A 15,097-nucleotide genomic window follows, 5' to 3' on the forward strand; every position below is an offset into this window, starting at 1 on the left:
TACTCCTATGTGTACAGCAGATTTTATCAAGCACTTTTTGATGCAGTAAAAACGAGGATCGGACAACGAGAGAGGTCGAAATATCAAATTAAAATGGAGCGTTAACTCAAAAAGGTTCACGAATACCTAACGGATCGTTATTGCCCGTGGCTCGCGCGACGAGAAAAAAGTCTCGTTAATCCGGAGGACGAAACGGATGATATCGACGTTAAAAACTACTCGCACGCAATTGGATCATCAACGACGTCGATAATCCGTGTGTTTATGTTACCAATGTATTCAACGTAATCGTATATAAAATTTGAAATGTATAACGTAGTATTAATACTCAAAACAGAGATATAATAATTTATATTTATATATATTTTGTTCATATATTTACGATCGTATAGTTAATATGTAATCGCAGAAACATTTATAAAGTTACGTAGTTCGAAGTCTTAAGGAACTATTTTGGCACTATAAAATGTTCATGTCGTGTTGCGCAATCATTGTGCTCACATATGCTGAAAATATTTGATACTCATAAGTCGTCTAGCGTCAACGAAGGAAATATTTGTCCCTAAAAACGTGACAATTCCTTACCGAGGAATCCCTCGCGTTCCAGCACGCGCTTTCCCCTCATTTTCATGAGTTTCGAGGCATTTTAAGCCCTGCGTTGTGAACCATTATAATCGCTTTCGAAAGTTGTCAAGCTTCAGGAAAATCTCGGGAATAAAAATGATGTTGAATTCTGCCAGAAATAGTCATTTCGTTGCCTCGAAACGGTGCGATTTGACGTCGCAGCAGCCAACGTACCAATCGCTGTTTGACGGGATCGACTCCATCCGGAAAATTGTACTTTTGCCTCATTCATCGAGTGCTCGTTCGTTAAGTCTGTCAATACGCCGCCGGTTCGGAAGTGACCAAACCCTTGTGCCTCGATAATTTCTCCACGTTTGCGGACGTCAGGAGAACCAACGGTCCTTTCCTCCCTACTTTGCTCCCAACGAACAATGCCCTTTAGTGTGTGTACTCGTGTTTCGTAATGCGAGATGTGGCGAGTGAGTTCGTTAGCAGACGATTGTTCGCTCTGCCGATTTAGCGGTCGCTGTCTTTTCCGGCAAATTTGTCCTGCAAAGTGTCGAGGAAGGATCGCACACACACATATTTATGAGGGAGCGAGTGTGCGTGCCTGCGTGTGTTGGTCATTAGGCTATATTGTCGACCTCGACCACGGCTGTTCCGCCACGTTTTCATCCGTCGCTTCATACGTCTTCTCTCCTCTGTCTCTTTACTCTTTCTCTAACCTTCCTTGACACTCGCATCCCGTATGCATTTTCCCGAGATTTGACCAATTTACTCCGCCGCTGCTGTCGCGCTCTGACAGTAGCAGTAAGTTGTGGACGTTCGTCTTGGCTGTCCATCGAGATAATCGTCGCAATGTTTTTTCTCTATTGAGGGGTTTTATTGGGCGTTGACGCGAGCTCGTAACCGCTTTCGCACTGACAGACCCGAAATATTGAAGCAATTATTCGGGGTCCTGGGACTCAAAAATCGATTCCTAAAAACTGATGGTGTTGAGAACTTATTGTTGGAAAAAAACGTTTCGTTTTGAAAATCATGACTTTTCCATGGGTTTGGAAGGAAATAGTAAAAAACTGAGAACTCAATGACCTCGATGAGGGTTTTTTTTGAATTTGCTTTTCGAAAATTCCCTCCAGATTGTTACTGTGGTGGAAATCGTTGAGGCGGGAAAAGAGAAATTCGAAATATGAAAAACTGAGCTGCTGCTCTAGACTGCCACAAACGTGGCTGGGAATGCTGACCAGGGTCGAGGACTTTTTTCCAGAGTGTCAAGAGAATTCTGCAGATTGGAGTTTTGCCAATTGACTGGATGGTTAAAAAATGGAGCAACAAGATTTTTCATAAATTCAATATTTTGGAGTAAAGTGTCTGATGAATCTGCGGGAATACGGATTCAATGAATATAAAAAACTACTAAAAACTTATCGGATAGTTGAAACGACAAAGAACGACGAAGTATCGTGTGCGAATGAAATTGGACAATTTCCGTTAATCGAGTTTCTCTTCTACGAGATACAGTACAATCGAGAATATGCGTAGTCGCTGAATATTTGGTCCGTCGATACGAAACAAGGGATGCCTTCGAATGAATCAGCGAGATGAACGATGCGTTTTAGTTGTTGGTTAATAAAAAGAAGACATTTCGTTAGATTAACTCTCTTTTTCTTCGATGGGGCTAACCTCGTTTTGGAGAAGTTCGAATTTCGGACTGAGACCGGGCAGAATGCTCTTCGTACTCGTTTTTATTTGACTGTAAATATCGAGTGACTTTTTGCGATCGATCTCGAGACTTTCCTCGATTAATCGGGGCGGTATGCTCCCACTGCGTTTGTGAGTCGGTACGAACGTGCTCGTCCCTTCGGATTTTTGTTTCTTTATTGTTTTTATATCTTGATTAATCGTCGGTGTATCCTCGTTCATCTTGTGCTCCGGTGTCAATGTACCGTTGCCCAATTTTCTCTGTTGTTCCTGCAGCGTGTCTTCCAGCGTCTCCTCTTTCAGCAAAACTCCCGTTATCACTGGTTTGTTCGATTCTAAGCTTTTCTCCATCAATTCATTCGTCAGACTTTTGCACTCCATCGATTCCAGCTTGTTCGCTGTTGTACCGTTCATCTGGAGGTTTGGATTTGATCTCACGGTGTCGGTGGAGTTACTCGCGTCTGTCGAATCTTGGTGCTCCAAAGACGAGCCAGAATCTTGCGATAAATCAACGTTGTTCCGTTTGTCTATCAAGGATGTCTGCAAAAAAGAAAAGAAAAGAAAAACAAACGATTCAATGAAATTCGAGAAAGCGCCCAACACTTTTTCTTCATTTTTTTGTAGCTCAATAGACTGATAATTTTTTGAATGAATTCAAAATTTCTTTGAAACCATTTGGAAAAGTGCAAAGTTGCCTTTGAAGCTCGGTTTGAAGTTGGAATAATTATGTAATGAATTTTAGCTCACCTGCTCGTTAACGTCCTGCTTATCCAAACTCAAGTTTTTCGTATCGTTTAGCATAGCTTTATCATTATCGGAAGAATAATCAGCTTCGACCCATTTCTCGATGCTCGAAGCTTTCGACTCGTTGAGAAGGGTCTTCTCGGTGTCAGGAGAATATTCAATTTCCACCCACTTGGAGCCACCCTCGAGTCTTCGCGAAGTCGTGTCGGACTCGTAATCACCGAGTCCGTTTACGTACGTTGAATAACCAAACTGACCCGCCACCTCGTACTCGACTTGATTTCCGTAACGATAACTGTGATTTATCGAACCTTGGCTCGATATCGAGAGATCCGATTGGGAAAGACCGGTATTCGTGCTACCGAAAAATTTCGTCTTGTCGAAGTCTGAAATTCATATGAAAGAACATCATAAAAGAGAATTTATAACGAACGAGAAAAATAATTTTTTAAAATTAACATTTTCGTTACAAAACCGTGGGAAAATGATTTTTCTCTGAACTGAAAGTTCGAAATGTGAAAAGTTTCGTATCATGATTGAAATGTACGAAACTCCGTTGCAGAGAAAACTGATGTTATTAGCACTTAAAACGATTTTTTCTCAACGTCGAGATGCAGCTGAACGACTCTTACCCGAACAATGATCCTCTGGGATTTCTTCGCGATGCACAAGAGCCTGTTGATCGGTGACGCGACCCGTTGTGTTTCGATATTCTGTCTGGGCCTCCACGACAAAAGAACAATTGTTGTCTTGATACTTGTTGTTACTTTCCATCGTTACCTGCAACAGGTTTAACCGAAAAGGTTCATCAAACGCTGCTTTAATCTACTGACGAGAAAAATATTTCCCAAAGAGAACAAAGTTATTGTACATATTTGGAGATTGACGAAATAAATGATTATTTGGATCGAATTCTTCATATTTTTCAATTATCAATAATAATTGGATTGAATAAAGAGTGATTTTTTGAGTATTGAAGCAATCGAGTTCTCAACTTTAAGGTAGATCGTGTCCGAAGGATCGTATTTTTTGGGTGTCTAAATTGCACCGATTTTTACTCCCTAAATAAAGATACAATCACTTTAAATTATTGTCAGAGCTATTAATTTAAAATTGTAAACAAATTTTCCATCACTGACCGAATCCAAAATGTCATTCGGATGAAGAAAAAAGTATTATTGAAAAGACAGAAGGCTATGACAGGAATGGGCCAAGCCAAGAAGAAACAAAATGCCGAAATAAGCAAATGCGAGGTTACGAGTGCTCACTACCAATTTCGTTAAATCTTTAGCGTAATATATTTGTATTACTAGTAAGACAATCGTCTCGAACTCTATCCAGACCTTCATTGCTATTGTGTACTTTTTCATAAACTTCGTAAGAAGCGTTTGTTCGTTATATGAAAAGTTAAACGGTTTTTTACGCTCAGTGTTTTTTCTTCATATTCAAATACGTTTATCTGAGTAATCAATAAGACGAACTCTTTAAAATCTGATATACGTGTCAGTCGTCTACCGATTGAAACTCTGTGTGAATTTCAAGACTTCCTTAATAAAGTCGTTTCGTGGACGAACTGCCTTAATACGCTGAGCCTGAAGAGAAAGATCGGAGTTGGTGAAATATCGAAAATCGTTGCGAAAGTGTTTGCACGAGGGATAAAAAGTCGAACGGTGGATGCTCGCGGAGCTTTGGCATGCGTCCTAACGAGAACAGACGTGTTGGAGCTGAACAAATATTTGGCGCAATGTTGTTTGAAATCCTGATAGTTTTCAATGGGCTGAAAATGCCGAGTGCTTCTAGCCACACGAGAACTGAATCGATTGGTCCGGAATGTCCGGAGTATCCGCGGGTGTCGGCCATATTGGTAATAACACATATCTGACCGGCGAGCTTCGGAACGAAGCTCGTAAAATGTGGAGCGAATTTATCACCATGAACTTCTGTGTACGGAGCTTTCGTCATCTCTCTCTGATCGGTATGTGCGGTCACTATTTTATACATAGAACAGCAGAACGAAAAAGAAGACTCGAGGAAAGATGCGTGTTCGTTCTCCGTCTTCGTGAGTTCGGAGAACTCGAGAGTGAAATAATAGAAGTAAAAACGCGAGAGAAACGTTTGAGCTTATTTTTTTCATCATACAGAATAAGATCGAGTTTGTGGGTTAACGCAAGTTGCCTGCGATATCGAGCTTCGATCGCATCTCTCGACTAGAAGCTGGGTCACATCTCACGGACCGCAGCTCCGTGTGATCAGCTTCTTTCTCACTTGATCTCGTTCTTCCTTCCCTCTTCTCTCCTCCTCGGCATCTGCCTCGCTCTCCATCTCTCTTTTATTCGAGCAAATATTTCTGAGTCCGTCTTTCTCGCGCCTCCAGGGTAACGGGCGATGCACACTCCGCTTGACATTCGGGACATCGATCTGTTCCCGTGACCTCCTCCGTAGCTCGCCAGCTCGCTTTATCGACGATACCCAACTCCCGTGATGGTTCTCGAATTTTTACTAGATTTGTGAATGCCCGGATATCGCGGTAGCTCGTTAGGAAGTTGGGCATGTTCGTTTTTTCATCTGCGTCTCTCGAGAAACTTCGTGGACGAAGAAACCAATTCTCGAGACAAATGTTCCAGATTAAAAGTGCTTTTGAATCATAATCTTTCATGAATCTCCGAAAGTGTTGTCGAAAGTGTTCCCATTACGAGATTGTCCCGAAGATGTTCGACTGGGGACATTTTCCGAGTGCGACGCATCAGACTGCGTGTCCAATTTCCTTTAAGGAGTTACCCCTATTCAAATACGACGAGAAACGACTTTTTTGTTACGGTACATTAATTCGTGTTAATGTGATCCTCACGTTCGAAGCTTTCTACAAATTTTGGTCCTCGATCGTTCAAGAGATCTGCGCGCCCTGGATTATTCCGGTAAAAGTTCATAACGATGTGCTCAGAGAACGAAAGAAATCACCGCTATAAAGACGTCCGAGGAAACGAGGAAAAGTTGCCTCCAACGCTGCGCCTAGTGTGTCGGTTATCGATCCTCGGGAAAACACATCGACAGGGGTGGTCAACGGTGGGCAGAAGGAGGTGACACAGTAGTTACTCTCAAGAGACAATTCTCCCGATCTCCGAGGTATAGGTACACAGATAAATAAGGGCAGAAAATGCCAAAGAGGAATTCACATCCGGCACGGCAAGGGATCGAGGGATGAAGGTGACCCAAGGACCGCAGGAGGCTTGTTAGTCGCACACATTATACCAGCCATTAACGCCTACCCGGAACTTCCGACGTGTCTCTCCTCGCTTAGCTGCCTTCGAGACAATTCAATGCGGTTTGATCGAACATTCTTAGCTCCGGCGTCTCGACTCATCGCCCCATTTATTTTCACTTCCTGTTAACGGGAAACGTATTTTTATGCTGGAACGGACAACCCTAAAACTCGACTTCTAATGAATTAAATGGACGACGCTGAGAGTGGTGATTGATTATAAATTGTTCGCGTGGACAGCCAAGTTCCATCGTGTCCGATTTGGATGCTCAATCAACGACGTTGTCGCTCTCGAAGCGCAGCATCGTCGTAAAAATAATTTCGCAAGAACATTAATCATTCGGACATTGAACGATGAAACGATGACGACTTGATGCAATTAAATCCTATTAACGCCTACGACAAATATTTCACTCCGAAGAATCGTTTGTCGTGATTATTTATTATCAGATACGATTCTGTGGATGACCGTTGTGAACGATCTACGGGTTGTTGGCGCTCGGTATTCACCAAGTGGAAAAGCTTCCCCCGTTCTTTCCGGTACATCGCCTACGAGCCACGTACCAATTCGTGATCCACGCCTTTTCATTGTTCCGAAGCTTTTCAGGAATGTCGAAGGCATCTCTCGACGGAAAACACGGAGAGTTACCGGTGCATAGGGACAAAAGATTTACGTACCGAGCACAACATTTCTTGCTATAAATGAATTCCCAAAAGCGGAAGTACTCGGTAGATCTTTTGTGACGGCTACTCGTTGAAAAAAGTGAATGTGGTTACCAAATTTTTAGATTGGCAATATTGGAAAAACAAAAAAAAAATTCAAACGAGGTTTATTTTAGCAAGTTTTCTCTTCTTTTGTGTGTGTTTTGTTAAAATCGGAAGAAAAACTTTCTGTATTAATGATGATGAAATGAAATAAAACAACATTCTTGTTCCTGATTCTTTGGATTTATCCTTGATTACAAAGGTTGCCAGTCTCATTAAAATATCATCAAGATGATTCCAATTATCTAATTCTGCACGACTAATCGAGGCAACTTTGTTAATATACTGAAATATGGTATGATTGGTTTTTTCTGACATCGTGAGCGTATGACGAATCTTTATTGAGAACTTGTTTCACTCGTCATACATTTCTCCACTTTCTGAGTCGAGTGAGCTTCTTTCGTCCAAAGCCTGAGGTTGTCTCGCTACTGGACTAATTCTTTCAATACTGAGATTTATTTAATGAATCTAAAAATTGTGTTAAAATGGCAACACTAATCAATAGTATCCGTATTGCTTTACGCAAGTCTGTTAAGAGATTTTATTCGCTTGTGTGAACGATTCTTGGGTCAAAACACATCCAGCCAATCTTGTGTTGGTTTTTTATTCGTTCACGATCTAAATTGTATCGCTGATTATGTTGGTTTTACCAAACCAAGTGAAAGAAAACTTTTCAGTTTAGTGCACTCTTGTAATATTAATATTTGCAAGGAAAGTGCTTTTCTTGCGTCTGCGAGGTGATTTTTATTTCATTCTGCCAGTTTGTCGTTACACAATGCCCAAATTCAAAGTTAAAAGCCATTTCCATGCTAAGAAGCACTGCCAATGATCTATGCAAAAGGGGCTCTCGCGATCTTTGAACTTCGTTTTCACCTCTTCGCCCTCTCGTCATCAGCCACACGAACTTGAAGAACTTTTTCTCGCAGTGCCTTTTTCTCATGGTCGTATATGCCTTGGAACGCAAGTTATTACAGCTATGCCATGAATATATACGCGCGTTATACTCACAGCCCGTTCCTCGGTCTCAACGATGATGTGGTTGTTCTTAAGCGTGAGGGTGATAATGTTGCCGTTGGCATTTTTGCTGGTATGATTCCCGGGGGATGCGTACTCGGCGACGTTGCTCGTCGCGGCTCCGACGAGTGCCACTTCATCCATTACCTCGGTCTCACAAATGTACCTTGGACCATCGAGACCGTTGACCAACTGAAACGAGAGTAAGAAGGAGAAAAAAACGTGAGTTAGTACGTTTCAGAATGACGCGAATCTTTGACGTGTCAATATGAGGAAATAAAAGTTCGCTGATTATTTAAAAGGGGATTTTCTCTCTGAGCGGAGGAAAAGTTTTTACCGGGGCAAAGGAAAATCGTCGGGAGCAAATCCCTGATTTTCATCGCAACGGTCTCGAGGACCTTCGCAACAGAGAGTGCACGAATTCCATGGATCTTCTGCCATAGCCAGGGTGTGGATTTGGCCGGAATTTTAATCGAAATTCAGGGAAAACGAATACCATTTGGAGGTAGAGGTTCGTTGTGCAGGAAACGCGTACCGCAGAAGAGGGCAAAACGAATGACCAAGCTTTTACTCTTCGACCAGGAAGATCGCTGCCGTCGAACAACTTCAATGTTTGAAAAAACCAGAGCGAGAACGAGCGAAAGAGAAAGATTTTTCCAGGATAATTCCGGATCTAATTTCAAGGATTCGGAGATTCATGGCTTCGTCCATCGATATTTCCAATAAGTCTTTCGACCCTGTGCGCGAGCATGAATACCCACTGTCGAAGAGTATTCGCTCTTCCCAAACCTCCGGATATCTCGATCATAAATTTTGACTCCGTGACACGATTCGTTGGACTTTGCTATAGGCATGCCAGAAGACCGTCCGGACTCGTCATCTTTCTCTCTTTGCAGATTCGTTTTTTTCTTTTCTTCATTTTTGCAGCGATGCCATGAATGGACGAGAGTTCTCAGTCCAATCGACTATTTTGGAGCCGAGAGAGCGTGTACACGCGAGACGATGGTAGGATTAAATATTGATCTTGTCGAAATCGAAAGGAGCATGTATGTATATATATTTGCTGACTTTTGCTTTCAGTGATAGCGCATATACGAGAGAACGATGGCCCAGGGAGTGCAACGTGCGATAGCCTCAGTCAATAAGGACATCGAAGAAAGAAAAATTTAATGGTGCACTGCTAGTGAACGTTTCGGTATACTTTAATATGCGATCGGGCAATAAGCCGAGACTTATACGTTTTACTGCATTCAGCTTATTTTAACGACTCTTCCATTCAGTATATATTGAACAAAAAGAAAAAACTGATTCTTCAGAGATCGAGGCATTATTTTCTATTGGAAGAAAAGAAAACCCATTTAGACATCACTGCTATTATTGTATTTTACTATTTTTATTGCATTGCAATAAAAATAGCATTATGGTTTCTATCATTTCATGAGACCTTTAAAGTGACTCTTCACCGATTTATTTCACGTGACAATCATACTGGCTGAAGCGTAACCACCGTTGTGTATTTCAAACATAAACGTTGCTTTCGTTATTGCGTAACTCTCTTTCATGTTTTTCTCTCAACGTTACTTGAGGTTGTTCGATACCAAAACTCGATTTCTTATGGAAATTTTGAAAAAAATATATGTCGCGCAGACAAATCTAACGAGACGATTAAAGAAAAGTTGTTCTACCATATAGTTTTTCAAATATTGCAAGTTAAAGTTCTATGGTTTCTCCATCTGAACCCATGCCAATCGTCAAACAAAACATGTGTATCAAAATAACTCGAGAACAGTTCTTACGATTTTGATTTTAAAAAAACACTGTGCTGGAGTATCTTCTGAAGAAAAAATTAAAAAAAAACATGATCTACAGTCCAGTCTTTGAGAAAAAAATTGTTGTAATAAAAATCGTATGAGAATCTGAGTGGGAGAATTTCAAGGTTCGCGACCTGGCAACGCTGTCACGTGAAACAAGCCGTGATTATCACTATACTTTAGGACGCTGCGCTTGCCTCTGTGTTCAGTGTTGCCACGATTCACGCGCTTCTGAGCGTTCATTTGTATGCTCGTATATGCGCGTACGGCATGAAGAAAAAGGCAGAAGAAAAAATGAAAATTCCAAAATCACGAGCATTTATGAAATTTTAGTAAAATATCGTAGCCACACATTTTTGAACCGATCACAACGATAATTTTAATGGTTTTTGGAACGTATTTCACAACGAATAATATGTTCACACAGGAAGGGGGCTGCACCCTATTTTTTGTACAGCACTTAGCTATTGAACTACCTTGAGTAAACGACAACGTCGTGACCCTAAAAAGTTTTTTTTTCACCAAAAAGCTCCCGTCGGAAGCTGTATGAGCTGGGGAAATGCACAAAGTTTTTGTACGACTAAGGGTGCGTCATACTGGGAGTGGTCTACCAGAAGTTTACATTGTCACGAAAGAGAAGAGAGAGAAAGAAAGAAGGAGAGAGAAGAATCTTTTTTCCCCACGTTGCTTACTTGTCTCGTGAATTTTCGTCAGCTATCCGTCGCTCTTTTCTTTATATCCCTATTTTTCTTGACGCTTTCTCTGTTATGGCTAAGGTATCAAAGAGCTATTAAAGTGTGTATTACGATCCCCTTGTGTTGCTGAATTGTTATTCACATGAGTATTTTGTCTTCACACCTGTTTCCCTCACAAATAGCTTTCTTCTCGGAATGCTTTTATACTCGAAATATCTGCCAGCTGAACGACGAGAAATAGTGAACGTTTCTACAAACATCTGTGGATAGACAGTGGCGAAAAAATTAGTATGAAATATTTCTATAAATAGAAGCCTGACAGACGAAAGCTTTAAACTCCAACGCTGAATCCAAATTTCATGATTTTTTTTTTTTTTTATCTCTATGCGTAAATCGTTATTTCTTATCAAATGTTCCCCCCGCCTCTTTCTCAGGAAACTACGTCGAATCGACTATACTACTGACGTCTATTTCCGGATGCTTGGTCTTCCGTTTTCCTTCAAAATTTATAGCTCTTGTTGTACGTGGTATAATGGACGATACGCCCATTTCTGCTCGATGGGATGCACCCGATCACGTACTTGACCGGGTTGCAGTACCAATCCTTCCACAATGCCGGACTTCATTCCGGTACTTTCAACAAGCTATACCTCGTATTTTCAGCGCAGAGAAAGTACTTGCGAGCTCGTTATAGGTAAAAAATATTGAAAAATGGAGACACTATTCGGCTAAAAGTCTCCATCATCGTACATTCAACGTAAGTCTATTTGTCAAAATGGACCCCTTTCGGTCCAAGAAAATTTATGATTTCTTTAAGGCAATAGGAATTTGATTAGGATTCAGTAGTAAAATATTATGATAATTGATTCGGAACAAGACTAATCTCACACGAGAAGAGAATTTTCACGAGATTCGTGTGAGACGATGATGTACCGTGTCTTGCTTCAGTTTGAGAATTCGAGAATTGATTGATCAGACATAATTATAGAATTGAGCTAATCGATATGATAGTTTTCGAGGATGAACTTCATTGAATTAGAGAAAAAACACGAGTGAGCAATCGAATAAAGCATAAAGATTATAGCGCACAAATCAAATATGATTATTCCAATAAAAGTGTAAATTATAAAGAAACGTTAACTTTTAGTAGATTACATATGACGAAATCTTAATTAACTGTAATTAAAGTGAAGGAAAAAATGCACTCCGAGAATTCATCTCCATCACTCGTTCTTTCGATCACAAATATGTAAATTTAGCGACGTTAAGAAATCTTCTTGTTCTTTGGCAACTCAAGTACGATTTTAAGGACGAAGAGGTAATTATAACACAAAATATTGATATTAGATAAACTGATTGAATATTTCCACGACATAAACTTTGCCTCCTTTTTCACCGTTCGTCGGAAAAAAACTGTCTCCAAGTAAACAAGCGTCTTTTTTTCGTTTGTTCCTTTTTTCTCTTTTATATTCATTTATGTATCTGAACTATTAAAAGGCAGCGTGACCATCTTCATTGTCAACACTAATCGATAATATTAATACTCAATTCAAAGAAAGAACCATTGATCAAACAACAAGTTTCTTTATTTTATAACATCTTTTAAACAGTACTATTATGCGAAAACTCTTGAGTTCTCTTGCTGAGTTTCCTTAAATTTTCATAATCTTCCATTTATTTTGAACAGAACATCGATTCCTGGAGTTCTTCTTCGGTATCGCAAGCCCCATCGTCTAGTTAACTCTCATAATAATCTCAACGTCAATAGTTATTCCCGTTTTCTGTGACGATTGTTCCTCACCGTTTGGATTACACCGATTGACTACTGTTCCAGGCCCTTTTGTTGTGCTTCCCACGCAGGCAGCCCCGGTTGCCGAACAGCCAATTGTAAGTGGGTGGCCGGTGATGATACAACGCGAGCTTCACAATCGGAGAATCGATAAGTCACCGAGGTTGGAAAAGCGCGGCGATGTCAGAAACGAGTGGGTCGATGTATACGTACGCGTGTTCTCCGGAAGCGATGAAGCCACGGAGCTCTTCTTTCAAGCGTATAACCGAGAGGGTATCGATCTCCTCCTCCGTGCCAAGGAGACTCTCGGTACAACGCATTTCTACGACTCTCTGTTTTCAATTTCATGAGCGTTGTAGGAAAGCTATGCAGACCTCTTTCTTTTCTTGTTCGACCCCGGCCGTATCCCACGTCATTCTCTTTTCTCGTTTTGCTCCTTCTCGCAGTGCACATCCCCACAGCGAAAACTCGCATAAGAGCGAAGAAATTGGCAATTTAAGCGGAATGTCTTCGCCGTTTCCATCCTACTATTCTCCTATGGAATGGTAACGCATACATACGGGTGTGCCACAAGCGCAGTACATTGAAAAACGCATCTGTAACTAACGCCGTAAGGTTCCTTCCTGGATGGAACTACTCGCACGACTTCTACATCCGCAATACTGGATGAGAGTGGGGCGGGAAGTATTTTGCACCCAACACCGAAACTTCGCATCCTCTTTTGCCCCTTTCCCATGCTTTCTTTCTTTCTCCCTTCGCTCCGGGAGCTCCTCGCGCACTCGAAATTCCCTCAACTGTGCTCTTTAACATCCTGTTTACTATGCGTTTACCTTTGCGATTATTTAAAGCGAGAATTCCAGTATGATTCCGCAGGGATCGCCTGAAAATTCCCCATCCACGTGAAAATGGATTTTTGCGTAAATCGTTGATCCAACGTGATCGAATGGCTGATGAAAGATTCTTTGAAGTATGCCCACCGTGAAAAAAAATCGTTGTGAATCGAATTAGCGCTGTTTCTGCGTTCGGGAGCTTAAAAGACTTTGAAATATGAGTTTTTACAGGTAATAGAAGTTCCGGATACGCTTCGAAACTGGGCTGGCCTTTGATTAATGTACTTCAACCTGCCGCTCGTCCCAAATTTGTGCTCTTCAGCTTTTCAGCGTCAGAGTATAAGCGGCTTGGGTAAGAGTTCTGAGAATTGCGAGTCCTAATTGAGAGACCGGCTGGCTATGACGTAATCTAAGGTGGACGCCTCCATAATACGGTACCCCACAGAGGCCGTTAACCTCGTCTGTGAATTTAGACTTAGATTTAGCGCTATCTTTCTTTTTATTTCAGCTCCGCAAGACGGAGCGTCGTTCGTCTTTCCGCTTCTATATCCCGCCAAAATAAATGTACTGTTCTCTATTCGTGCTCGCGCAAAATCCAGACAAACCCGTTGAAAACGGCTTATCCTCTCCCTCCCTTAGCGAGTTCACATGTGTAAAGCATTACCAAGGCATTGTATCACAAACGACCTGGCAAGCGAGGCATTACATCGCGCGCGTGGGCCCGCACGCGGACTTGCGGAGCCTCCGCGTGTGTGTAACCCGCACAAAAGACGCTCGTTTATTCGCCGCGTGTCTCAGGACCCATTTTTTCTACAAGCCAAACAAAATCTACCTCCAAAATAATCCAAATTGTTTATACGTGTGTCGCACTCGAATAATCTCGTTTAATAGCAGGCTCGCACACACGCGATGTCGAGCGAATAAATGATTAAATTTTTGTCCGCAGCAGGCAGATGGAAGAGAAAATTATCAATGATATTGAAAAGAAGAAGAAGAAGAAGATGAAGGAGAGGAGAGAAAAACACGTCTGCAGCGTCTTGATTCGACGTCAGGGTTCTTTTACGTCCGAAAGAATGGTTCATCCCGTTCCGTTATCGTACACCCAAGAAAACTTTGTCTAACCTCTCTCCTTCGAACTTCGCTCTCTCGATAACAAGTTCATTTACTTTTTTTATTTATCTGGCAAAGCGCACAGACTGGTTTGCCCCCGAAGATCATTCGCAAAGATGCCTCCAAGTTGGATGACCGTCTCTTACTATCGCTATTCATTCTGAACTTTCCTCAATTCCGAGCCCATTCAAGGAGCATTCTTTCACTCCTCTACAGGATAATGACCCACACAACAATTTTTTTGACCTCACGATAAGCTCACTTGTATCCTGCTCTTTCGAATTGAAAGAGTTCCGAGTTGAACCATGTGTGGAGACGAGTACGCAGACTCGAGGCAACTGCAGACCGATAAGGGACTGCGAGATGAAGGGAGAGAGAACGAGACGCTTATTTGGCCGAAGGAAAAGTTCGTGAGGTTGGGACGAGCACGTTCCACTCTAATTACTTGCTCCTCAGCCCGGCTATCTCTCCTACAACCCCCTTTACCATCGTCAAGGGAGTTTTGAGTGAGGATTAATGACGAGAGAAACTCTCCCTTCTTCGATCCCGAATGAGACTTGCGACTTGCACAGTTTGTAATTCACTCATATAATGTGTCTGCAATATCGATCCAAATATAGTGCAAGTCTTTTGCAAATCGATATAAATTCACATCAGCCATTTACCGAATTCGCTGACTAATCGCTCATCAGGAATAACTAATGGCACCTGTCAAATTGCGCAGCTAATTATTCGCCAAAGTAAGCCAGGCCAAACGAGAGTGAGAATATTATTTCAGGCACCTGAATACTCAAACCTGTTAGACGAGTGTTAGA

At 41.6% G+C, this 15,097-nt stretch overlaps 1 protein-coding gene across 1 annotated transcript in view; it reads right to left on the bottom strand.

Moving 5' to 3' along the window:
• Positions 1 to 428: 428 nt before the first annotated feature.
• LOC122407744 (uncharacterized) overlaps positions 429 to 15,097 on the bottom strand; it is a 130,393-nt gene continuing 115,724 nt past the window's right edge. The window contains exons 5-8 of the mRNA XM_043414157.1: positions 8,042 to 8,239; positions 3,642 to 3,789; positions 3,013 to 3,395; positions 429 to 2,805 (exon numbers count right to left, since the gene is read on the bottom strand). Coding sequence (XP_043270092.1) covers positions 2,218 to 2,805; positions 3,013 to 3,395; positions 3,642 to 3,789; positions 8,042 to 8,239 — 1,317 coding nt within the window. The 3' untranslated portion in view covers positions 429 to 2,217. The remainder of the gene's footprint in view (positions 2,806 to 3,012; positions 3,396 to 3,641; positions 3,790 to 8,041; positions 8,240 to 15,097) is intronic.

Source organism: Venturia canescens, chromosome 3 (assembly GCF_019457755.1).
Source record: "Venturia canescens isolate UGA chromosome 3, ASM1945775v1, whole genome shotgun sequence".
Lineage (NCBI taxonomy): Eukaryota > Metazoa > Arthropoda > Insecta > Hymenoptera > Ichneumonidae > Venturia > Venturia canescens.